The sequence below is a fragment of the Halichondria panicea genome, chromosome 14 (assembly GCF_963675165.1).
Source record: "Halichondria panicea chromosome 14, odHalPani1.1, whole genome shotgun sequence".
Lineage (NCBI taxonomy): Eukaryota > Metazoa > Porifera > Demospongiae > Suberitida > Halichondriidae > Halichondria > Halichondria panicea.
In genome coordinates, this window is record NC_087390.1 from 3586920 (window position 1) to 3613325 (window position 26406).

At 39.6% G+C, this 26406-nt stretch overlaps 3 protein-coding genes and 1 long non-coding RNA gene across 17 annotated transcripts in view; 2 read left to right on the plus strand and 2 right to left on the minus strand.

Moving 5' to 3' along the window:
- Positions 1–369, plus strand: part of LOC135348086 (MORN repeat-containing protein 2-like) — a 58983-nt gene extending 58614 nt beyond the window's left edge. The window contains exon 7 of one of the 2 annotated variants that reach the window (XM_064546258.1): positions 109–369. In XM_064546258.1, coding sequence (XP_064402328.1) covers positions 109–208 — 100 coding nt within the window. In that variant the 3' untranslated portion in view covers positions 209–369. The remainder of the gene's footprint in view (positions 1–108) is intronic. The other variant, XM_064546256.1, reaches the window with a different exon arrangement.
- Positions 1–7578, minus strand: part of LOC135348078 (uncharacterized) — a 33584-nt gene extending 26006 nt beyond the window's left edge. For 2 of the 10 annotated variants that reach the window (XR_010398649.1, XM_064546243.1), the window contains exons 1-3: positions 7185–7388; positions 3761–3959; positions 3447–3586 (exon numbers count right to left, since the gene is read on the minus strand). Coding sequence is in view for 7 of the 10 variants with exons in the window: in XM_064546243.1 (XP_064402313.1) it covers positions 3447–3586; positions 3761–3804 (184 nt within the window). In the remaining 3 variants the exon portion in view is untranslated. The other 8 variants (XM_064546242.1, XM_064546241.1, XR_010398651.1 and 5 more) reach the window with 8 other exon arrangements.
- On the plus strand, positions 7482–11787 carry LOC135348090 (uncharacterized). The gene is made up of 4 exons (XR_010398657.1): positions 7482–7621; positions 9701–11182; positions 11239–11585; positions 11651–11787. It is a non-coding gene; the product is annotated as an uncharacterized LOC135348090 (long non-coding RNA).
- Positions 9971–26380, minus strand: LOC135348083 (uncharacterized). 4 transcript variants are annotated; one of them, XR_010398652.1, is made up of 9 exons: positions 26238–26380; positions 20093–20291; positions 19793–19927; positions 18076–18159; positions 17612–17801; positions 16088–16245; positions 15461–15553; positions 10808–11596; positions 9971–10390 (listed from the first exon to the last, which is right to left on the minus strand). XR_010398652.1 is itself a non-coding variant. In XM_064546250.1 (8 exons), the coding sequence occupies exons 5-8, from the start codon at positions 17764–17766 to the stop codon at positions 10170–10172; spliced, it is 627 nt and encodes a 208-aa protein (XP_064402320.1). In that variant the 5' UTR covers positions 17767–17801; positions 18076–18159; positions 19793–19927; positions 20093–20291; positions 26238–26380; the 3' UTR covers positions 9971–10169. The 4 variants fall into 4 exon arrangements, 2 of the variants coding, with proteins under 2 accessions (XP_064402320.1, XP_064402321.1); XM_064546250.1 differs by lacking the exon at positions 10808–11596; XM_064546251.1 differs by lacking the exons at positions 9971–10390; positions 10808–11596 and adding an exon at positions 11859–12280.
- Positions 26381–26406: the final 26 nt, after the last annotated feature.

A 26406-nucleotide genomic window follows, 5' to 3' on the forward strand; every position in this document is an offset into this window, starting at 1 on the left:
ATAAGCACCCTGTATATCCTCCTCGTATAGGTGTGGTATATCCAATTTGGAGTGTTGTTCCTCTGTATTAATTCAGCCATAATTATGATGCTATATATCATTTTGTAGAATTAGTGGCAATGGTGAATTTAAGGACAGTGCAGGGAGAACCTGGATTGGAGAGTGTTCTATGGACTCTAAGACTCTACTAAATTTAAAGCTGTCATAATAATTATGTCAGTAAATTAACTTTGTCACGTAACTGTTGATTACAATTATTAATGATTTTAATGGTGTGTGCTTATTGCAGATCTTAGCAAACATGCTCTGCAGTAAACCAGGCCACTGTTTATAAAATATGGGCAAATCATATTTCTATATACCCAAGTTGCTGCATGGTCATGCATGGCTAGTATAATACCGAATAAGATGCGAAGGGTATAATTATATACATGGACAGTCACACCGTACAGAATTATGAGGATGCATGCATGTGAAAACAGCACAAATTCTCTTACCATGCACAGATACATTATAGTCCGACTGGTAATAATGGTGATGATTTTGTTGAGAACAGTATAGTCCTTGAGTTTAACCCAGCAAAATTAAATTTGATACAGATCAAAATTATATACAAAAGTCATGATTATGCTCGTACATGAGTCCATATATAAAAGAAAACTAACTAGATTATGCATGCGTATAGGTATAATTATATAAACACAAATGACATGAAAACAAGTAAGTGTCAGTTCAGTTTTGACGTTGGTCAAGGTTATTAGGGAGTAATGGCTGCTGTTCAGGATTTCCCATTGGACGACGACGTTTATAGCAACAACAGTACACCAACACCACGAGTATCGCAGTTATGATGATCAGTAATAGTACACTACTGACACCAACCAAGGAAAATGTGATCGACTCATAAGGAGGGCCTGCACAAACAGAGTGTTATAATTACGGTTACCTTATCATAAGCAGTCAGTCCACTATAATCACAATAATTATTATAATTTATTATGTATGTTAATGATGGTCATGATCATTACGTTACGAACCTTATTCATAATAATAGTGTTACATGCATAATCGCATGTTGTCCTATTATTCACTGTGATTCGTACAGTGATTAATCACGTATCAGTAATTGCACGTCGTCAAGGCAGTAATTGCACATCGTCATTAACGATGTGCAATATTATTACTGCCTTGACGACCGAACGTTCGAATAACGGCCGCGGCTAATTTTTTACTGAAACTGCAGCTAAAAATGTCCTGCATCACAAACGATTAACAATCAATAGCATGGCTACTCATGCAATAAGGGATTAATAGCACTCATAATAAGCACTGGCAAGGTTAATAGCACTCGGCCACGCCTTGTTACTCGTGCTATTAATCCCATATTGCACTCTTAGCCATACTACTAATTATGCACAGAGAGCAGCTACATGTGTACATGTACCGGTATGTGTACATTGAACATGTATACATAAGAGTGACATATAATTATTATTATGTACAAAGTCATCACTTTGCTTCGTGCAAATAATTATTTACATATGACCATTGTTGTATGGAGTGAATGACTACTGATACAATACTGATACAATATTGATCTGTCAGCTCACCTGCACAACTGTTAGGTTTCCGATAATCTGAGATCTGACACAACTCTTTGTCTCCTTTTGAATAATATTTCATATCCTCCTTGTTTAGATCAAAAACTGTAGTATATCAGAGCAATATAAAATTATTTGTATAGAAAATGGTTAGATGTGAACTACTGGGTATTATAGCTAGCATGACAATTAATTAGCTTACCGAGCAGCCTTCATAATAATCACTCGTATTAATTTTGTGTTTGTTTTTATACTCAAGCATGTATGTCATGATTGTAACGGTATATACAAGTACTCAATATTACATGGTCAGCCCAAGTTAGCTTTACGTACATGCATGTCTGAACATGTATTTGTACTTGTGGTAGAAACACAGCACAAAACAAATCCTAAACAATGTCTCTGATTGAGGCTATTAAGATAATTAACTTACAGCATTGCAAAACGATACCTTCCTCAAACAAACAAGTATCTACGCTACACTGGTGAGTAGGCTTGGTGAAACAACAGCTGAAACAAGGCTCAGAAGAGTCTATACAATCTCTCGTGTTGTTGCTGGTAAGCCAAGCATTGTGGTAGAGATTTGCGCTGTGTGTGTGTGCAAGGTGTGCATACACGTACATGTATAAGTAGGGTGGTTATGAGGGGAAATCACTACATTATCATTAATGCATGTTTCAATTAATGCTATGGTTTGACCCTGTATTAATTGGGTTAAGAGCAACAACAACTAGCTCCTCCAAAACTTGGGCTACACATCAACATGCATTGTACAGGGTATGGATTATCGCACTCAAATTAAGTCGCACTACAATACTTACTGAGGATAAGAAGTGTTTGAATTCTTTGCTGTGGTGATATGGTTAGGGTTTGCTTCAGTGTACCCCATCTGCCTGCATACTGAGTCAGCAGCATTGCGTGTGAATGGTTGTGTTTTGTTCTGAGCAATAACACCCCACGTATCGTGCATGTATATGAGTACCAGTCCAAAGGAAACTTGATAACCTGCAGCGAGCTGTCCTGTAAACACATACATGTAGGTCATTGTTGTACGCCTTTCAATTTGTTACTGTTCCCCAAAAAGGGTTCATAAATTAATATGCGATTTTTAACAGACATAAGAGGTAAGTATTTAACGGGAGGAGTCCTAGTTTGGATACCATACTGGTTAATAACTAGCTCTTATACCTGGAGCAGTATTCTCGGGATGTAGTAGTAACACTTGTCCAATGTAACCTTCATTTGGCACCTTGTTCCAGCTTTCATCAGGTCCTAACATGTGCATGAATGTCAGTAAGCATGCAGGCACAGATATAACTTTATTACCTACCCGCAATACATTCAAGGCACATATACACATACATCAATCTTTGAAGTTCAGTATTGTAAGCAATATTTCGTGGATAATACTTTCTTGGTTGCTGCTTGCACTGCAGGTAAAGGTAGGCAAGGTCGCTTCATTCGTGGGTAAATATTCATGGCCAGACCTTCAACCACAAATGTTTTGCCCCACGAAAATTACCCGCTATACGGTATATACCGTATAGCGGGTAATTTATTTTCGAGGCACCAAATTTTTGCGAATTGCTAAAACTAAACATTTCACAGATATTGTTTTTGAGGATAGAGGTTCAAATAACTACATGCACTTACAGTAGAGAGGTCTTTGGAAGTAAACAATGATTTTCGAGGTTTGAGATAAAACTGCAAAAATGTTGTGCCAAAATAACCCACTGTCTATGATAGTGTTCCTCGGCCCTTTGGCATAACTATGTTGAGCTAGAGCTCTTTCACTGAGTAATTGGTACCAGTATACATGTACATGTGCATTGAAACAATCATTACCACAGTGTAAGTAGAGTTTAGAACAGCCGAGTTCATTTGGATTTGGTGGGATGGTGTTGCATCTCAGAATATTTGTTTTTTTGCTGTCACACATCACCTTGGTGAACCAGGGGTCAATACCATTCTTATCCCAGTGTACCCTAAAGTGCATAGGAAAATTTCTGCACAAACAAGTGACAACTTTTCATTAAATAGCCATAAATAATTATATGCCCTCCCCCCCCACTACACACACAGTGACACATACACCGTATAATGGATATAACTTTAAAATAAATAATTATGAGAAAGTCATTGCAACATGATCATCTTACTTTATACTAGAATATTCCACATCATATCCAAGTTGTTGGCACATGGTGGTAACAGTTGCTTTATCAGCCTCATCATCACATATGGTCCCCCATTTAGCTGGCTGAAGGTTGCCTATGTAGTACACCAGCAATAGAGGCGTCCCTTGAAAACTGTTATTCCGGTCTAGGCATAAGTCCCCTATTGATGGGTTCGCTTTTTCTGCAAAAATAACACCAGTAGTACAGTGCTGAGATGTACGTACACACTAGTAGGAGCACTATAATTATATACACGGTCTCAAAATAATAGATGCACACTAAACTGCATGAAGGTCAAAACGTAGCCGCCCTGTACAGTAGACTCGATTCCAATCCGCTTGAAAATACGTACCTAAGCGGCCTGGTATACATTGTATGCGCATGCGCGTACATTACCCCAAAAAGGGGGTAATCCGTGTATTTGTGGATACTGTCAGTAAAATAAACCGTATACTATTTTGTATTCTGAAGTTGTAGTCTACATAGAAGAAAGATGATAGAATCCTTACACCCTTTATTGTATCAAGCCAAGTCTCTACTTAACGACACCCTACACTGTAAGGCTACAGATGATATAGGAAAGGCATGATGTGTTCCTGTGGGTCCCCTGATGAGGCTGTGGTAATATGAACCAGGCAAGTCTTCTGCTACCAAATCTTGCCTTTATGTTCGACAAGAAGTCATTGCTGAAGATAAAGAAGCTAATGATCACTCCTGGAAGCTTTTAATAAGCTTTAACTCGACACTCAGGAAGTTATTCACTCAGGATCTACTGATGTATTAAAGAGTCCACTACTCTTTCTAGCTGGCATGTCTGGGATCGAGGCCTTCTTGAACTGCCTCTTTTGATAAACAGAGCTAGAAGAAGCAACACTGCTGCAGCATAATTATTCTAGTGTCTCTGAACGCTACCATTGTGGTTATGAATATTTTACCTAACCACATGGTCATACGTATTCTTCCTTTTTGTAATTTCATCCATTTTTTACAATTTGTATGATGAAATTGCTGTCAATTATTTCGCGCATGCGCATACAAAGTATACCTGTGCAGGATGGGCATACCTAGATCTACTAACTATTCTTCTCGAATTTTACCCATAATTTATATTATTATTTTTGTTAAGTTACTTAGATTTACTAACTTGTGCTTCATGTATAACTCTCTACTCGTTTGTACTTACTTCACCCACTCGTTTGGCCATAAAGGCTGTTGTTGCTCAAAAAAAAAAAAAAAAAAGTATACCAGGCCGCCTTTCTCTTCGCGGCCTGGAATCGAGGCTAGGCCTCCACTAGATGCAAATAGGTGAGACCTGGACTTCAATTAACCACCTAAATCGAAGTTTTATAGCATGTAGACTCTGGTAGTAAAATAACACCACTACCATACCTGCAGAATACCTCCAGGAAAATATTTATTTTTTAGTGTGAATCTATGTAGCTATACAGGTTGTTACAGATGCTGTTGGTCTCTGTGGTACTACTGTGAAATAGTGTGATAGTGGTGTAGATGTGTATATTGCAATAATTATGGGGCGTATGATGTACGTACTATTAGTGCACTGGAACTTGTGCAGTGAATATGGAAGTCTAACGCCCACAAATCATTTTCTGGTTAAGCACGCTAAATTGAGCGTTCGTGACTTAGGCCACACCAAATTTATCCTATGTTTCAAAGACTTTTAATCCTCAAAAACAGACCAGGGTGGCAGGTCAATAAATTGATGAATATCGTTATGAGAGTCATAATTAAGACACCACAAAAAGTCACTTTTATTTTTTGGCATTATGCAAAAATACATGTATGACCCAGAAAATCTGTGAAACATAAGTGGTGTGGCCTTTATAATAATAGCAAGTAAGAGCCAGCTTTGCAAATGTAGCTAGAGTAAAAAATGTGATACTGATAGCTAGATTCGTTTTCAGGGGGGGGGGGGGCAGGGGGAAGCTTTCCCCACCAGTCTGCAAATTAAATTCAAAACTAGTGAGAACGTACCCGGTACCCAAGAATCTACCTAGACGGGCGTCACCGCACTCCCTGAAGGAGGATGGGAACCAAGCCTATCTATAGTTTTGTTCTGGCTGTTACGCAATAGCATTATTATTTTTAAGCAGGTGTTAGCCAATAGCGATGAATATCACTTGTGTTGGCCACGCCTCTCAGCGTGTGCAAAATTCGCACGTGGTAAAGTTAAGTGGGTGTGATCAAATACTGCAATCTGATTGGAGCCGGTGGAAAACAAAACTGTAGATAAGCTTGGGTCCCGTCCTCCTTCCGTACAACGGTCAAGGGCGGCGACGCCCGTCTAGGTTTAGGATCTACCATCTTACTATAACTAGGAGCATGCACAGCATGTTTGGGGTGAGCGTGCGCGAATTGTGTATCTGGGTTATATGATTTCCAAGAAAGCGTTTGAGTCGCAGTGTGTAATTGCAAATGAGTCTTGCCCATGCAGTTGCACTGACGAAATATTTTTAGGCTGTTGCCTGCTTTACTATGGTGATAGCTCCAGCCCAGAAATCAGCATGCAGGATGATAGATTCCACCTTATCTAACAAGGTAGGCTTTCCTGAACTGCTCTAACACTGAAGTTGCATCCAACAATGAGATAGATTAGACTGATCAAACGTATTGTATCTATAAAACGTATCAATATGCCCAACATTTTACACAGCATGGGGAAAGGTGTGTCTGTACAAACTAACAGGAGGAGCAAGGTTAGGGGGAAGGAGATTATTATCACAATACTGTTTCTTGCTGGACAACATAATTATCATGTACTGTGAAGTAAGCTGCTCTGACCTGTGAGGGTACCTGTGTGACCTCAACAGTCTCCACCTGAGCTGCTCTGACCTGCTGTAGTGTCTGGTCTCTGTGCTGTCCTGTTGAGCTAGCTTGGTTCATTAATTATCTGTATACACAAGTAGTGATCTGTGACCTATCCTTGCAAATAAGTTGCTGTGACCTCCTGCAGGCGTGCCTGTGTGATCTCAGGCTCAGAAGGTCCCCATCTGAGCTCCTCTGACCTGCTGTAGGCTTGCCTGTGGTCTCAAGAGTCTCTGTGTGTCTTGTCTAGTCTTCGTTGCTGAGTACAAGTGTAGCTAGCTCTTGTGGCCATGCGCAGCTTTCACGTGAAAGTTGGTAAAAGGTCACGAGTACAAAAAACAAAGATCGTGCAGTGGATTTCAGTAAACCATAACTTTGTCGAAAGCTTTTTTGAAACCCGACAGACAGACAGACAGACACACACGTACACGTACGTACACATCTAGTTGAGCGTTGGTTGGACTCCGCCCAACTAGTACACATCGACACACAAAATAGCAACGTTCATTACTAGGATCGGAAGGGACTCGCTTCGCTCACCCCAAATATTGCATTCTGAAAAGTTAAAATAACAACTCACCTTCACAAAGTGTATTTGAGTGGTTTATGAGAAGTAGAAAGATTGTAATGATCTCCAATACACTCGTCGCGTCATGTTCAATTTGTAATGACACTCTGACTTTGTTGATGTTCTAGCCTCGATTCCAGGCCGCTAATTGTTTAGGCCTTGAGAAGGAGGCTACCGTATATCTTCTAATTTATCGGACAGCAAAAAATAATTATTTTGGAAATTGTCCGGGTATAATTGGAACAGATTTTTATAGAGCATGCGAAGTGTCCGGAATAATTAGAACAAGCAAGCAGCTGCATGCGAGCTAGCTAAGTTTAATAGAACAAGGTACGACTGAATAGTTGCACTAACTATCTAAAACTAGCTACTCAAAGCTATCTAACTGCAGCACTCCAAGTCTTACTTGCCGTCTAGTACGTCTATGAATGGTAACTCAACTTTTCAAGGTATTGTCCGGATATTTAGAACAAATGTAATATTAAAGTACTGGAGTGTCCGTTGTATTAGAACAACAAAAATTGCCCAAAAGAGTGTCCGGGTAATTAGAAGTGTCCGATAAATTAGAAGATATACGGTATTGATGTTCGAGTTCAGGCTAGGCAGCCTCGAGACCAGCCGTTTGTTATCAGAGGGGTTAACCAGACATACAAAAGAAAGGGGATTGGAAACGAAATTTGTACGAAATTTTTGCGTGAAGCATTCCGCGTTATAGGGCATGGCTAAAACTACAAAGGATTATATTTATAGTCAGCATGCTCACTACCTGTCTTGACTGCTCTACAATGTGCTGTACATAGAAACAGTGAAATTGATCATTTTTAATGTTGATTTTTCTAAAAAGTAAAGAGAATTTAGCTCTAAAAAGTCGACTAAGCCATGCAGCCACTATTACTAGACAAATAAATGCTATGCAAGAAGAAATAGCCTTTACTATGAAGTCATAGGAGGGACAGGCCCGTGGTGTGTCTAAAAGTATACTAAAGCAGTTTGAAGGACTATACTGCAAACGTTTATGAACAGTACAGCTTATTTATAGCATGAAGCCATTCTATGTAGCACTTAGATACATAATAACCAAGTCAAACAATGTCCTTTGCTGTTTTGACTTCACAGGAGGGACAGAGAAAAGTTGACATAGAGTAATTCAATCAAAAAAATTGGAAACAGAGTAAAGACAACGGACTTAGAGCTTGTCAGTGGTATAAGCTTACTTCTCTCAAGTATCTCCCAGGCCCTGAGTGATCTCTAGTGGATAGGAGAGCTAGAAACCAGGGATACAAAACCGTAGCGCAGTCCTCCATGTAATTATTTGCGAGCGCAATAATTACACGGAGTGCTTCACTGGATGTCAGTCCTTTTACATAGGGCGTGGGCGGTCGTTTCCAATCCCCTTTCTTTTGTATCTCTGGTTTAACGTACGCCATACGTACGCACTACATGTACACATCAGAGGAGGTACGACATGCAGGAGCAGTAATTGGAAATTAATTGGCAATTTTTGCTGAGTCAGCAAATACGTTCAAAATACGTTCAGATACAGAAAACTCAGCGTTTGTAGAGTCCTATGGCTAATAAAAACAACAGGCAGCAATTGCAAGACTACTTCTATGTAGCTACAGATAGCCTGTTAGTTCTCAGGTATAAGGTCACTGCATTGAACATCAACGTAGCTACATATATTTGTTGACTCGACATGTAGGGCAATTACTATTACATAACAATCACGTGCTACGAATATTGTCAAGTCAGCAAAATATGTGTAGCTACGTTGATGCTCAATGCATGCAGTGACCTTATACCTGAGAACTAACAGGCTAGCTACATAGAAGTGATCTTGCAATTGCTGCTTGTTGTTTTATTAGTCATAGGACTCTACAAACACTGAGTTTTCTGTCCAATCATCATCAATCACATCTAATTGCTCCTCCTCTGGGTACACAAGGTGCAATCCTCGCTCAGCATTAAATTTTGCTTGGCTTATATGACGTTAATTTAAATTAATGTCTTTTGTTGCAATGAATGTAATGATCGGCACGTAGGTTTGTGTATTTAGTGACAGTCGTAAATTAGTAGATCTAGCTAGATCTGTTGCGATATAGACTCGCAAGCCGTCACTGCTGCATGGCGAACAGTAGACTTGTCAAACTCTGTGTAGAGACTCGTATTCGCACAGTCAGCAATACTGTAGAGTGGGAAATTTTGTGTTTTTCGAGGGCAGAGCAGTAACGCGAAAATTAAAACCGGGGCAAACTGTTTACCGTAACGTTAACTATAGCTCTTTGATGGCTGCAATATCCAGTATATATAGTCTCGCTTGTGCATTGGAGTGTTATTAGGACTCTGGAGGTCCTTTTATAGAGCTGCGACCTGTAGTATAAGTCAGATATACCACACCTACTCGGAGATAAGCACCCTGTATATCCTCCTCGTATAGGTGTGATATATCCTAAAAGTGTGATTCAAAGGCTTAAACTTGGGTGTGTTACTCTGTATTAATTCAGCCATAATGTGCTATCCTTTTGTAGGATTAGTGGCAATGGTGAATTTAATGACAGTGCAGAGAGAACCTGGATTGGAGAGCGTTCTATGGACTCTAAAACTATAACTAAATCTAAAACTGTCATGTTCAATTTTGACACGTAGTTATGTTTTTATGATTATTTTAATGATGTGTGCTGATCAAACATGCAGTACGTACGTACGTAACCAGGCCACTAGTTGTTAAGGGCAAATCGTATGTCATTTATATAGCTATAATTATACTGCAGCTGATCAATGAGATGCGAAGGTGCATAGACATTGGACACCGTATTAATTATTATTACGTATGCATGTATGTGAAAAACAGCACAAATCACTACCAATTTAGAGTCCGACTATAATGTGTACAGTACTAATCAGCAAAATCAACAAAAGTCATTGGTGAATACCATGAGTCCATAAAAGTTCAGTTTAACACAGATGACATTAAAAACAAGTGGTGACAGTTTAATTCTAATTATTAAGGTTATTAGCGACTAACGGCTGCTGATCGGGATTTACCTCTACACGAAGTGCTAATTTATGTTTACGGTAAATTTTGTAACAGCATAGTATCACTACAATTGTGATCAAAAGTAATGCTCCACTGACAATAGCCAAGACAATTGTGATCGCCTCATAATCAGGAGGGCTTGGGGTGCCTGGGCTGCCTGGGGTGCCTGGGGTAGGGGTACCTGCACAGACAGAGAGTTATGGTTATACTGATACGTATTATTGCTTTTTAATAAGTGCTGACATCAGCGTTTTACATTCAAATTGCACAGGAAGCGACTCATTATCAAGTGTGCAGATATTTTTCCATATCGCATACATCCAGAAGTATAATTGCACACTTGTTATTCACTAGGAAGTGATTCTTAATTGGAATGAAACGTTTTCAGCAGTGAGAGAACAAGAAAAACAATAATTTACACACTTGTGATCATGCAATGTAATGTTTATCAGTCTCTTTTCATGTTTTCTGATGCTCTCTGATGCTCTAAATTTTGCAGTGAGGCTGAGGGTCATGAGGTTGTCAGTGTTCAGTTTAGCAGTCATATTAACAAGAGGCTTCAGTATTGGGAATGAATAGCCTCGTTCCCAGGCCTTACTTTTTCTTGCTGTTGTCATCGAGGGGTCCGCAACGGCCAGGAATCTCGTACAAAATTTTTGGAATCTCAACTGAAATCTTGAAATCTCACTTGGAATCTTGAAATCTTGTGGAATCTCTGGAATCCCTTGGAATCTCTGAAATCTCTTGGAATCTCTGAAATCTTGTGGAATGTTAATGAGATACCCGTAAATGTATATAAATAATTCGTATACTTCGCCGTAGATTATTATTGAGGTTGCAGTAGCCTCGAGACCAGGCCGATTATCGAGGCTGCGGTTGCAGGCTCAGCTGCTATTTACATCTCTCTCTCTATGAGAATCCTCCTCATAGCAGCTCTGTGTGCAGATTATAGACGATTCCTAAAGAGATTAAGGTGAGTTTAACCAGCATAATAATAATAATTATTAAGTCATGAAAATTTGTATACAGGCTGAACAGCAAAGTGATGACAAAGCTCTCCCAAAATCAGCTCCAAACTGCCCACTCTTAATGCCGAGAGTGAGCTTATGGTTGAGTGAATCTGATGCAGTACCAGCGTAATAATTTATAGTTGAAAGTTGCATAATTATATATAGATCTATGCATCACAGGACGGACGAAGCGAGGGACAAGGCTCCAAGTCCAAACTGTCCACTCTTAATGAGAGTGAGCTTATGGTGGTATGCAGTACCAGCGTAATAATTGTTGTCATGAAGTTTGTATATGCATCACAGGATGGACGAAGCGAGGGACAAGGCTCCCCTTCTCATCTTAATGGTAGTGAGCTTATTGTGCCGGTGAGTCTGACCTGCAGTATACCAGTGTACCAGTGTACATGAAAAATTGTAATTATGCATCACAGGATGGACAAAGCGAGGGACGTAGTTATGTTTTTATGATTATTTTAATGATGTGTGCATGCTGATCAAACATGCAGTACGTACGTAACCAGGCCACTAGTTGTTAAGGGCAAATCGTATTTCTATAATTAGTTGGTGGTCATATATAATTATATAGCTATAATTATACTGCAGCTGATCAATGAGATGTGAAGGTGCATAGACATTGGACATCGTATTAACTTATTATTAGGTACGCATGTATGTGAAAAACAGCACAAATCACTACCAATTTAGAGTCCGACTATAATTATGTGTACAGTACTAATCAGCAAAAAATCAACAAAAGTCATTGGTGAATACCATGAGTCCATAAGTTCAGTTTTAACACAGATGACATTAAAAACAAGTGGTGATAGTTTAATTCTAATTAAGGTTATTAGGGACTAATGGCTGCTGATCGGGATTTACCACTACACGAAGTGCTACTTTATATTTACGGTAAATTATGCAACAGCATGGTATCACTACAATTGTGATCAAAAGTAATGCTCCACTGACAAAAGCCAAGACACTAATTGTGATCGCCTCATAATCAGGAGGGCTTGGGGTTGGGGTGCCTGGGGTGCCTGGGGTACCTGGGGTAGGGGTACCTGCACAGACAGAGTTATGGTTATACTTATACGTATTATTGCTTTTTAATAAGTGCTGACATCAGCATTTTACATTCAAATTGCACAGGAAGCGACTCATCATCAAGTGTGCAGATATTTTTCCATATCGCACATGCATCCGGAAGTATAATTGCACACTTGTTATTCACTAGGAAGTGATTCTTAATTAGAATATGAAACGTTTTCAGCAGTGAGAGAACAAGAAAAACAATAATTTACACACTTGTGATCATGCAATGCAATGTTTATCAGTCTCTTTTCATGTTTTCTGATGCTCTCTGATGCTCTTTTGCAGTGAGGCTGAGGGTCATGAGGTTGTCAGTGTTCAGTTTAGCAGTCATATTTAACAACAGGCATCAGTGTTGGGAATGAGTAGCCTCGTTCCCAGGCCTTACTTTTTCTTGCTGTTGTCATTGTTCATCCATATAAATCGAGGTAGAAGACAAAATGAGGCAGCAAAGAAAGAAATGTGCGTACAATTAAGAAAAGTAAGGCCTGGTTTGGGAAATCGTGTGATCCACAAGGATTTTTATGAACGTGGGCGATATGTAGCCCACAATCGTGACGTAAGGTATTCTCCCACGCATTCAGACTGTACTGAGACAACCACCAAGCTAGTCTCGAATACCAGGATGATTACATTCCTGACTGACAGAACGTTCTGCCCAGAGTCACCAGACGGTTCTCTCCCGCCCACACTTACAATGAGAACCGGCTGGTATTCGAGACTAGCTGTGCTGCAAGTCAGATCAGGGAACCAGCGTGGCCAGATCTAGTGGCTTCTTACTAGATGATTATAATGACTAGATCTAGCATTTAGAAAGACACAAGAAACATAAGGTGGTGATTGTCTAAACACACAATCTAGACTAGTAGTCTAGTAGATCTAGCTAAGCCTAAGGTATAGCTAGCTAGTGCTGGCAAACTTCCAGTTCCAAGTCCATGTCCAGCTTGCTGCTAGCAAAGTTTTATCATAGATCACCTCTAATCTATGGTTTTATTAGTCATAGATCTCTACGTGGGCAGTCCAACATCTCCAGCACTGCATGCCCACGCTCATTTTTACCCTTCTACATGTACCTTCGCACGACTTCCCGATACAGGCTCTCCTTTTTCCTAACTCTACGTCTATTTCTTTCTTTATTCCTCCAATTAATATCGTATTTTATCTCATTGAACGATTAATACAGTATTTTATCTTATTGAATGATTGTGATAAGGCCAGGAACAGAGAAAAGAAAAAGGAGAGCCTGTGTAGAGGCTAGGGAATGAGTGCTTTGAGCGGAATATTGCACATGTAGAAGTGTACTGCACCACCATGCATTTAAGCTTGTTCAGGCTTTTGTAAGTCGTTTTTTCTTCAAAACGGTTGTCACTTTTCTTTTGCTATAGCGGTCCATGTTTCCTCTTCTGATACACTGGAGCATGATAGAAAGCAAGCACATGTTGTTTATCCTTCAGAACTATCCATTTTCAAAACGGGTTGCTGGTTGTCAACGTTTTTCTTGTCTTTTTTCTTGTCTGTTCTCTACAAAATCTTTTAGTAGCCTTCTGCAAGCTCTCCTGGTGTTCTAGAGTCTTATTTCTTTGTCTTTTAGCCGTTTTCTTTCTCTTAAACTCGTCTTCAACTGGGAGAACTCAATTTTGTTGCTACACATCCTTCTGGTTGACAAAGCAACCGCATGCAGCGCATGTGCAGATTCAATGCATTTTGGTTGCTAAGCAATAAATGCATTATCCCATGGATACTGATGATTATCACGAGTCTGTGCCAGTAACTGCACGAGTGCCTGCATTAGTATCCATAGGATAATATCATTATTATTATTATTATAAAGAGTCCAATAATCACAATTATGACTGCATGTGTATAATTATCATGATAATTATGCCTCGAGTTATAGCTACTGTATATATGGAATGAAAACACCACGGGTGCTGATACCTCGGTGGAGGTGTCAAAGCTACATAACATAAGAAGCTACTAGCTATAATTATAGCTTACACATAACACACAATAATCATGATGAACATTTTTCATTAATTGCAGGAAACTCAAAAAGTAGGATATGATCGATATGATTGTTGTTAAAATACCAGAAAGTCCAAGTCTAAAATTAATGGCTGCTGCATCAGCAGCTAGAGCATTAGCAGTTAAAGCATTGTAGCTCTCTTCTCACTCTTGCAGCTACCAATAGTTAGCGTTCTAGTGTACAGCTAACACTAAGTAGAGTAGCAACACTCCATGGACAAGTTTTTCTACGCACTTTTCTGAAAAAGCTGCAAGCTGCAATGGCATTCCAAGTAACTAGGCATATTAAACTCGAGAACCAAGCATTATTAAGGTTACGGTAAACAGTTTGCTCATGAATATTCATGATTTTCTTATAATGATTTTTGTGAAACTATAAATGCCATGAGAGAAGTTTGAAGCACATACATGATAAATATATCGTTGTATCAATCTGTATGACAAGTATCAATCTTCAAACATCTTTCAGTGGAAGCTCTGAGCGATCATCAAGTTACTAGAAACAACACAAAACTAGTAGTCATTTTAAGCTTCCAAAAACATTTCTAGCTCTGTGTTCTTGGTCTTATATGATGCTTCTTACCATTCTGGAGGGCGTGTAGAAGCGTTTTTTTCTTTCCAGGCCAACAAACTCTCACAAAATAATAATATGTAGACTAACTCCACTTAAAATGGCAGCCAGAGCCAAGGAAAACAGCCTCTTGTGAGCTTTCAGTAGCCTTTTTTCAAAATATCTCTTCTACACGCCCTGCATATAGTGAAGCTACAGTAGACTGTACCTAAGCTTTATAGTAAAAATGTCTATTCGAGCCATGAAATGACTACTGCGTTTCAGCTGGACTTCCAGCTCATTCTAGCTGGAAAAGATCACTAGATCTAGCTCATGAATAATTAATGAGCAAACGGTTGACCGTAACCTTAATTTTGTAAATTAATCCATGACTAAAAGCTTATAAAAACTCTTACTTGTACTTTATTGATCCTTGAGCAGCTGTAGCAGTCTACACAGACAGACGTACACAACCATATACATCGCTTGCGCATGGGCACCGAGGCATAATAATTACATGATTTTGAACAGGGAAAAAATGACAATAATGGATCTCTGTCAGTCCACTATTGCTCACCTGTACAGATAGGTTGCCTATAACCTGTGATCTGACACAACTCTTCGTTTCCTTCCGAATAAATAGGCGAGTCCTCTTTGCTTTTATCAAACACTGTAGTACATGTATCAGAGCAATGCAATAATGTAAAATTAATGGTACCGTATAGCGGGTAGTTTTCGTTGGTGAACATTTTTGTACGAACGACCCATCGTATTATTAATTTTCGTACAGCTCAGAATCACTGTGTTGAATCTATTGCGGTAGAAGTGTGTTTGTATGATATATGCTCTTCAACGAAATCTACGAAAATAACCCGCTATACGGTAACAATGATACAGAATTACCGGGTAGTATGAAAAAATAATACCCTTCATAATAATCACTTGAAGTACATGCACTGTAACAATCACGATATATAAATACATGCATGAGTGAAATATAAACAAACACCAAATACAAGTGATCAGATGCTTCACAGGGTATATATAGCCTAATTAATTACTCCAAGTTAGCTATAGGAACATGTAGTCTACATGTACTTGTGGTTTGCTGAATCCATTTTGCAAAGTAATTTTGTGGCAGAAACGCAGAAAAACAAATCCCAAACAATGACTTTGATTGAGGCTATTAAGATAACTAACTTACAGCATTTCAAAACGATACCGTCCTCAAACAAACAAGTATCTACGCTACACAAGGGAGTAGTAGGCCAGCTGAAACAACAGCTGAAACAAGGCTCAGAAGTAACCATACAATCGCTCGTGTGGATGCTGCGAAGCCAAGCGTTGTGTTGGAGACTTGTGCTGTGTACGTGTGTGCAAGATGTACGTGCATGCATACATATAAGTAGAGACGGGAGGGGAAATCACTAGTAACTAATGTTTCAGAAAGTAATTATAGTTTGGTCCTGTGTTAATTGGAGTTAAGCAACAACAGCTAGCTCCTCCAAAACTTGGGCTACACATCGAAGATTTAAACATGCACTGTACAGGTGGATCATTGCTTACTCCAATTAAGTTACACCATAGATAGAGTATAGAGAGGGATTGGAAACGGAAGTACCCTCGAAGTACTGCCATCCGTGTATCTCCGCGGTTTAATCGAGGCTTACTTTTTAACACGAGGGCTAACATGAATAATTCATGAGAATTGTTTTGCTCTCTGTAAGAAGTTCATGAGCAGTTCTGCTGCTAAACATCAACTTTCATCTCATACTCGAGGCCATTTGGGACACAGGACTCTATTTAGTTACACAGCCTTAGCTATATCATAGGTTCTATAGGAACACAAGCATGAAAAACGCTCTGTGTACCTCTAGCTACTTCACGACAATCGAGATTATATTTTCTTCGTTTCCAATTGATACCTACTACAGTACTTTTCAAGTAGGTTGAATCATTCAAAGTTGAATGTTGAAGTGAGTACTCACACCACTAAACCACAAAACAAAGCTGATCATGATTATGATCTTCAGATACCCACAAGCTTCATAATTATGTACAAATGTATGTGTATCTTTGCTTGAACTTCTCCTAAGTAAGTGCTTAGATTTTCAAAGAGTATCTGTAGCACTGTTACGGATTCAACATAGGATGAGGACCATGCCTTTAATTTGCTACTTTGGCTCGACATCTCCACTTCTCCCGAACAAATGCTCTATTCTTTTACAGTACTTTTGCCAATGTACATTAATTCTCTTACTTGGTTTGCTTAAGTAGTGTAGCAACACTCTGCACCTCAAGTCATTTGAATATGCATCTAGATGAACACCCACACATTATTATCATGCATGGGCATCATCACACTGACAGGCTGTGACAGCCACCTACAGTTGTATCAGCTTTGTGGTTTAGTGGTGTGAGTACTCACTTCAACATTCAACTTCAACCGACTTGAAAAGTACTGTATATTATATCAGGGGGCATGTGATTCAGTAATGGGGGTAGCTCTGAGATGTATGCATTGGACACAATAAGTTTCCCGGGCTTTTGCGGGAGTTATAAAGAGATACACGGATGGTCACGTACAGAGCCACTACGTAGACTTCATTGTAAAACATCACGTGAATCACTTCCGTTTCCAATCCCTCTCTACTCTATCTATGGTTACACTATACTATACACCACTTCATGCATGTACTATACTACTAAACACAAACAGACAACTTACGGATCATAGTGAGAGTTTGAATTCTTTGCAGTGGTGATATGGTCAGCTTCAGTGTACCCCATCTGCCTGCATACTGAGTTAGCAGCATTGAGTGTGAATGGTTGTGTTGGGTCCTGAGTAATAATACCCCACGAACTATAGCCATTACGGTACATGTAAATGAGCACCAGTCCAAACGAAACTTGATGACCTACATTGAGAAAAACTGTCCTGTGAAGTTGTTAAAACCATATGTCATTATTTTACTATTGCAGGCCTTTCAAGTATGATACTGTAACAGTTCCCTAAGAAGAGTCTGGTTGAATATTAGCCTCGATCCCAGCCCCTCTCGTCTTTGTCAATTGAGAGCGACCTGGAATCGAGGCTAGTTGAATATGCCATTGGGTTTTTGACAGACATAAAAGAGGCAATTAAGTTGTTAATGGGAGGAGTCCTAGCTTGGATAACTACATAACCCTTTATACCTGGAGCAGTATTCTTGGGATGTAGTAGCAGCACTTGTCCAATGTAACCTTCATTTGGCACCTTGTTCCAGCTTTCATCAGATCCTAACATGTGCATGAATGTACACGTACAGTAAGCATGCAGGCACAGATATAACTTTATCACCTCCCCACAATAATTATTTGTGAATAGGCAAGCCGTAATACACGTACATTCCAATCTTTGAAGTTCACAAAGCCATACAGAAGAGATTCACATACAATATGCTACACGTTACATGTAGGAGCTAGTAAAGGCTAGGACCCGAATAGTGGCCTGTGTATATTACTATTATGCCTCGAGGCGTAGCCGCACGAGGGATACGATAAAGCCAGAGGAGGTCGGACATCACTTGAACTTTCACTAATTATGACCTTTTAATGACATTCCAGGCCAAATTGCTTTTCGTTTTTGCTGACTCAGCAATAGAACACGACTGGATCTAGCTAGAATGGCGGTCCAGTAACCATCACAGACACCAAACACAACTATTTGTCAACAGATTCAGCGACAGAAAGCGTGCAAAAACATTATCTCATAAATTAGTCGCCCTCTATATAACATAGACTCGTGATTAGGCCGCCCAACTTTTAGAGGGCGGCTAAAATATGAAACTAGCTGAAGTGCAGTAGCAGTTACTGCTGAGTCAGCAAAGCAATTTGGCCTGGAATGTCATTAAAAGGTCATAATAATTAGTGAAATTTCAAGTGATGTCCGACCTCCTCTGCGGTAAAACTGACTGTGTGTGTGTGTATTCCAGCAGTAACTGCTCAACGGTTGCAATGCGACGAAAACTAACAGCTTCTATAGGCTTCTAGCCACGTTCTCTTGGATTTTGATTCGTGGATTAGCAAACTAAAGCTTCCTTCTCGAGTTATGGCTAGTTTGACTCACATTGAAGGCTGTTGCAGTCTCTTCAGAATCTTTCATAGCATCATCTGTCCGCACAAACTTTCTATTCAACATATGAGTTAGCCTTGCACTAAAGCGCTAGCTTTTTGTTAGCTACAATACTCAGAAAATATCTGTTAAAACAGCTAGCTAGCAGTAGCCATTTGTGAAATTGATCTCTATACACTGAACTACAGATCCTAGAAGAATCAATTTTCTTCTTTCTTTAGTTTGAGGCACTAAATTTTCGCGGATAGCTCAAACTAAAGATTTTATTTTTGAGGATAGAGGTCTTTCAATACCGAAAAGTAAAAAGGAATTCCCAAATTTTGAAGGCACTAGATTTGAGGTAAATCCGCGAAAACCTCAAACATTTTGTGCCTCGAAAATAACCCACTATACATGCAGTATACATGTAGGTAATAGTGTTCCTCAACCCTTACTAACGTTGACCTAGAGCTCTTTCACTCAATAATTGACATAATAATATTATGTGCAATCAGGAGTGTATGAAGAGGAGTATGCGACTCACACGCACATTCCATTCTACATCCCAGACTGATTCCGTCACTAACACTTGTAGTTGTGTAAACTGTTAGCCATGAATAAAATTAAATGTTGGCTGGAGGTACAAACCACAACAGACCATGTGCGTGTATGCTGATATCATTTTAACCACTACACTGGCGTGGTATGACATACTCATACCGGAATTTGGTTTACACTACAACTGCTACAGTTGGATACTCCTCTTCATACACTCCTGGTGCAATGAAGAAACAATCATTACCACAGTGTAATTATTACCAGTGTAAGTAGATTTTAGAACAGTTGGGATTATTTGCTCGGATGAAGGGGCATCTCAGAATATTTTGAGTTGTTTGGCTGCCACAAGTCACCTCAGAGAACCAGGGATCAACATCATTATACCCCCAGATATACCTAAAGTGCATAGGAAAATATGTATAATTTGCCGCACAAACAAGTGACAATTTAATTGAAAACACTTCACATTATTAAACAGCCATACGTACAAGTGTATACCTCCCCCCACTATCAAGCTATAAGTTTGAAAGTTTAATTCTCATTACAACATAATAATATTACCGATATTTCGTATCATCATATCCAAGTTGTTGGCACATGGTGGTAAGAGCTGTTCCATCAACCTGATCATCACATATGGTTCCCCATTTAGGTGGCTGATCAAGGCTGTCTGTGTAGTACACCAGCAATAGAGGCACGTCCCCTTGTAAAGTTTTATTCTGCTCCAGGCACAAGTCCCCTACTGATGGGGTAGCTTTTTCTACAAAAATAACATCAGTAGTACAGTGTTGAGATGTAATATACCGGTACGTACACCACCAAAATGCAGCACCGTCTAGTCCACTAGTATGGGCACTACACGGTCTCAAATAGTTGCATCCTAAACTGAGGTAAAAACGTAGCCACCCTGTAGAATAGAGGCTTGAAAATACATACCTTTAAGCGGCCTGGCCTCCAAATAGATGCAACCCTCAAAATATATGAGGCTTGGACCTACAACTTCTATATTTTTTAGATCCAATTTATGGCCATAAGGTATCTATGTGCTGGTAGTAGAATGACGTACATCACTAATGTACCGTAGTAATGTGATAACAAGGCTAACAAATAACACTTCAGAGAGGCGCATGTTAGGCCACCATTAAAAAGAGAAAGACACTAAAAAAGAAATAACGGAAATGAAGTTTAATAATGGGCATACATGGCATATTATAACAAGATCCAATTTGCTGGTGGGTACCACACATAACTATAGAGCACTGATTAGTGCTATAACCCTCGGCTGTTGACAATCTACAATAAATGTACGCATGAAAGCTGGCTAAGCAGCAAGTAACAAGCAATAAAAGAGTTAGGACTTAGTAACCTTATCCATCATTGTTCCTCTGATTATTCCTTAGTAGGATGACTTCAGCTGTAAATACGTGCCTCAAATAAAGGCTGCGTGTAGCTAGCAACGCCCATCTACCATCCAACGTGCAAGTTCATGCAAGTTTCTTAGTTTTACAAAGCTTTAACATCAAAATCTATCACTACTAAACTAACTAGTGTTCAAGCTGGCGCTGTGCTAATGCCTCTCGCCATGTTTTTGCTTTCGCTCAAAAGTATTATAGTGTTATATTAGTTTCTATAATGAATTTTATATTAAAGGTAGCTTATCTATATAAAGTCACTGAGAAGAAAAGACTTATTTATATGCATCTATTGTTGTTATTATTTATTGTATTATGTGGCTTACCAGGACCTCAAGAAAGAAGAAAATTATCCAGTTCAGTGTATATAATATCTAAGAAGAAAAGATCTGTGTACATGCATATTGTTATCTATATTGTTATATGATAGTGTTTTGTGACTTACCAGGCCCTCAAGACAAAGATGATTCTGCCAGGATCTAGATCTGGATCTTGGATATTATTTCTCACATGGGGAATGAGCGCGCATGCGCATTACATCCACAGGAATAATTAAAGGGTATGTCCAAAGAGATCAAAAATAATGGCTACTGCTAGCTAGCTAGCTGTTTTAACAGATATTTTCTGAGTATTGTAGCTAACAAAAAGCTAGCGCTTTAGTGCAAGGCTAACTCATATGTTGAATAGAAAGTTTATGCAGACAGATGATGCTATGAAAGATTCTGAAGAGACTGCAACAGCCTTCAATGTGAGTCAAACTAGCCATAACTCGAGAAAGAAGCTTTAGTTTGCTAATCCACGAATCAAAATCCAAGAGAACGTGGCTAGAAGCCTATAGAAGCTGTTAGTTTTCGTCGCATTGCAACCGTTGAGCAGTTGCTGGAATACACACACAGACACACACACACACAGTCTAGACTCGCAAGCCGTCACTGTTGCAGGCGAACAGTAGACTGGTCAAACTCCGTGTAGAGACTCATGTTGCACAGTCAGCATATCAGATAAGATTCTAAGTGGCTGCGGTTTTCGTGACGTCACTATACTGCTGTGCTACGTAGAGTTTTCTAGTGATACGTCACTATCAACGATCTTGCGGTAACCGCATGCGGTTAGTTGCCACAAATATCGTGGCAAACCTTACACGAGTCTCTACACGGAGTTTGACCAGTCTACTGTTCGCTTGCAACAGTGACGGCTTGCGAGTCTACACACAGTCAGCTTTACCGTATCCCTTGTGCGGCTACGCCTCGAGGCATAATAACTTAATTATTATGTGAAGGCTATATATTCATACTGTAAACGCAGTGCTATGATATCCAAAGCAGACTCAAACAAACTAGAGGTGCAAACTTTGGCTGGTGACATGATAATTATTGTTAAAGCCAATAGGATTGGCACTAGATCTACTGCTGTAGCTTTTAGCATGCATTTTCCACATATTTTCTCCTATGTTTATATCTCACCAGGGAAGGATCACATCTGAAAACTGACTGCACAGCTAGTTTCTAGAGCTATTCTTTTGTATGATAGGCTCGGGAACAAATTGGAGTTATGCTCTCACCCGCTTTCTTGTTTCTACGCTTTTGGTGTTTCCTCTGGCCAATCCTAGCAATTTTTCACGTTACATATGTTTTTGTGGGTCTTGTAATAAAGAGTGATATACAATACACAATAAATAATAAATGCAGTGTATATGACTGAGCTGTCTAGCACAGCAACTCAGGACCAATAAACACTGGAGGCATGCCAAAGCATTTGAGAACATGAACATTATTTTGAGAACAGAGTTTTGGAGGTACATGAGACATGCACTGTGGACTAGGATCACAGCAAAGAAGTCTGGAGTCTTAGAAGTATCATGTATGGCTCCTGGAGTCCTAGAGTCAGCAAAAAAAGCTTTCCAAAACAAAACCATAATTGTGATAATTGCCCCGAATAAAGGCCGCGTGTAGCTAGCTATGCAGACAACGTGCAAGTTCAATTTTATTTGACAACGAAGCTTTAATTCAAAGTCTGCCACTATTGAACTTGTTGTGTGAAAGCTATCCATGCTGTAAACGCAGCGCTGTGGCATCCATGTGAGCAGGCTCAGAAATTATAAACAGACAGACAGACAGACCAGACGACTACTATAACCCGCTGGCCGGGACATGGCCTCGGATTAACGAACAAACACAATGACTACTCTCGTAGTGACCACGCGCCTCGGGTTGATAACTTATATGTACTATCCCGGTGTATCACCAGGAGCAGATTACCATATGCAAACTTTGCGAGGGTTGATCAATTCACAACAATAAAATCCGCAAAACATATTAAATACACACGATCCTTGCCAGAATACAATAGTTAGATCGCAAAGGGTCAACTTTTCTGCTGATTTGGCTCATTTGCAAAGGTTTTTCACATTCTAGTAATACAGTAGCTAAATCTTGCATTACTGCTCAGATACTGTACTTTATTGAATCAGTCTATAATCACCATTACATTGTTTGAAAGTACTACAGAGATGTACAGTAACAAAACTGTAAAGCTACTCTCTTCTCTTTTAGTGTGAACCGGCGGACCTCACACTAAAAGGGAAATGTAACATTCTTAAAAGTTACTGGTGCTGTTAGTCTCTGTGGTACTTTCAAACAGCTAGTGTGATAATGGTGTAGATATCAGTGGCGTAGCCAGGATTTTGGGAAGGGCAGGGCTCAAATCGGTTGAGCAGGTGCTGAATAACATGACATTTTACCTAAAAAAAGGTCATCACCTTTCCTCAACAGTCAGCATGCGCATTACATGGCCCTGCCCACATTTTAAAGCCATTGAATTCTAGTAACTATGCATGCAGTGCAGTGCAGTGCAGAATAGATTGACAGATTACGGAGATTCAAGCTGAGTTGGAGTTGATGGAGCACAAAAGGGGGGGGGGCTCTAGCCCCGTCAGCCCCCCTCTGTCTACGCCACTGGATATGTATTATTACAGTGACTAAATATGCAAAACACCTGTAGATACGGTATTTCTTTTTTAGTGTTTTTCTGTTTTACCTAACAGGCATATCCCAAAAAAGGAGTTTAGTCCGAGCTTGCACTTACAATGTATGTGCTACAGCTAACCTAGTGTAGAGTCCCAATCCTGAGGATCATAATTGACAGTTCTCGGTTTTTGGCTTCTGTATTTCATAGCTGCACTCAACAGTCATAATTATATAGTACATGCAGCCATCAAATCTAAATACGAGTGATTAATAGCACTATTATTGAACTATTATGTACTATTAGTGCACTGGAACTCGAGCAGTGAAGCTGTGCTATTCATAGCGATCACGTCCGGACAAGTACCGTATAGCGAGTTATCTTCAAGGCACTAAATTTTCGCGAATTGCCCAAACAAAATGTTTTCGAGGATAGCCGATTCAAATGACCACACCCCTACAGTAATACCGATGTATACCGATTTTTGAGGTACATTGTGTTTCTGGGTCAATCCTCGAAAACCTTGAAAATAACCAGCTACATATGTATACGGTAATTAATTGCAAGTGGCTTGTTTTCGAATAACGGCCGCAGATAAAACTGCAAAAACTGCATTAAATTGTATAACTAAGGGCGTTTCTAGAAAATGAAGCGAAGGGTGTTAACAAATACTTGAACACCGTGCATTAATTAGGGCATGCCTTTTATGAAAGTCTAACGCCATGAATCATTTGCTGGTTACGTATGCTAAATTGTTCGTGACTTTACAAGAGCCAGCGTTGCAAGTGGTTTGGGCCTAGTTGGGCGGAGTCCAACCAACTGCGTGGGGTTGGGCACCACTCCAATCTGGGTTTTGTTCCACTGCAGAAATGTTGCAGCCCAATCAGATTGCAGAGTTCAAGTGCTGAAGGCGTGGCTCATTAATGAACGAGTCAGTAACTAGTAATTCTCTTTAGTCAAATCAAAATGCAACAATAGTAGACAAGCCAGCTTGATCCAGGAACACACTAGGTCAGTTAGAGCATAGATAGAGTAAAGAGAGATTGGAAACGGAAGTACCCTCGAAATACCATCCGTGTATCTTAACACGAGGGCTAAACATGAATAATTCATGAGAATTGTTTTGTTCTCTGTAAAAAGTCCACGAGCAGTTCTGCTGCTAAACATCAACTTTCTCTAATACTTGAGGCCATTTGGGACACAGGACACTATTTAGTTACAAAGCCTTAGCTATATCAAAGGTACTATAGGAACACAAGCATGAAAAAGCGCTCTGTGTACCTCTAGCTACTTCACGACAATCGAGATTATATTTTCTTTGTTTCCAATTGATACCTACTATCAGGGGGCATGTGATTCAGTAATGGGGGTAGCTCTGAGATGTATGCTTTGCACAATAAGTTTCCCGGGCTTTTGTGGGAGTTATGAGGAGATACACGGATGGTCCAGAGCCACTACGTAGACTTCATTGTAAAACATCACGTGAATCACTTCCGTTTCCAATCCCTCTTTACTCTATCTATGGTTAGAGCTAGTGGCATGCAAAAGTGACTCTTGTAGCAGCATTCTAACTGAGCTTTGAGGTTACCGCCCACTAGCACTTGGGATTACTCATTTTATGCTTAGCCACACCCTAAAGCTAAATACCAGTGGAACAAAACCAGACGAGGTCGGACATCACTTGAACTTTCACTAATTATGACCTTTTAATCACATTCCAGGCCAAATTGCTTTTCGTTTTTGCTGACTTAGCAGTAGCGTCTACTGTACTTCTGCTAGTCTCTATTTTAGCCGCCCTCTAAAAGTTGGGCGGCCTAATCACAAGTATATGTTATAGAGGGCGACTGATTTATGAGACAATATTTCTGCACGGTTTTTGTCGCTGAATCTGTTGACAGCTAGTTGTGTTTGGTGTCTATGATGGTTACTGGACCTAACCCTATCAGCACATAATAGCCATACTAGCTAGATCCGCCTAGATCTAGTCATGTTCTACTGCTGAGTCAGCAAAAACGAAAAGCAATTTGGCCTGGAATGTCATTAAAAGGTTATAATTAGTGAAAGTTCAAGTGATGTCCGACCTCCTCTGGAACAAAACCCAGATTGGAGTGGTGCCCAACCCTACGCAGTTGGTTGAAATCCGCCCAACTAGTTTGGGCCTGGGTACAACTAGATCTAGTTTGCACATTAAATTCAAAAAACTAGAGAAGGTCTACCATGTACCATACATCTGACATCTAGTAAAAAAATCATTAATTTAATAAATATATATTAATATAATGGGATTGAATTTGCATTCTAAGAAGCTAGAAGTAAAAGAAACAACTGACCTTTACATAGTAGTGTATTGGAGTGGTTTATGAGAAGAAGAAGGATTGCAACGATCTCCAATATGTTCACACTTGTCATGTTCTAGTCATAGATATGTTCTAGTTCTGCGTTCTGTTAATTTCAGTTTCACCGGCTTTTAATTTTGTTGATGTCCAGTGCAGGGAGAAC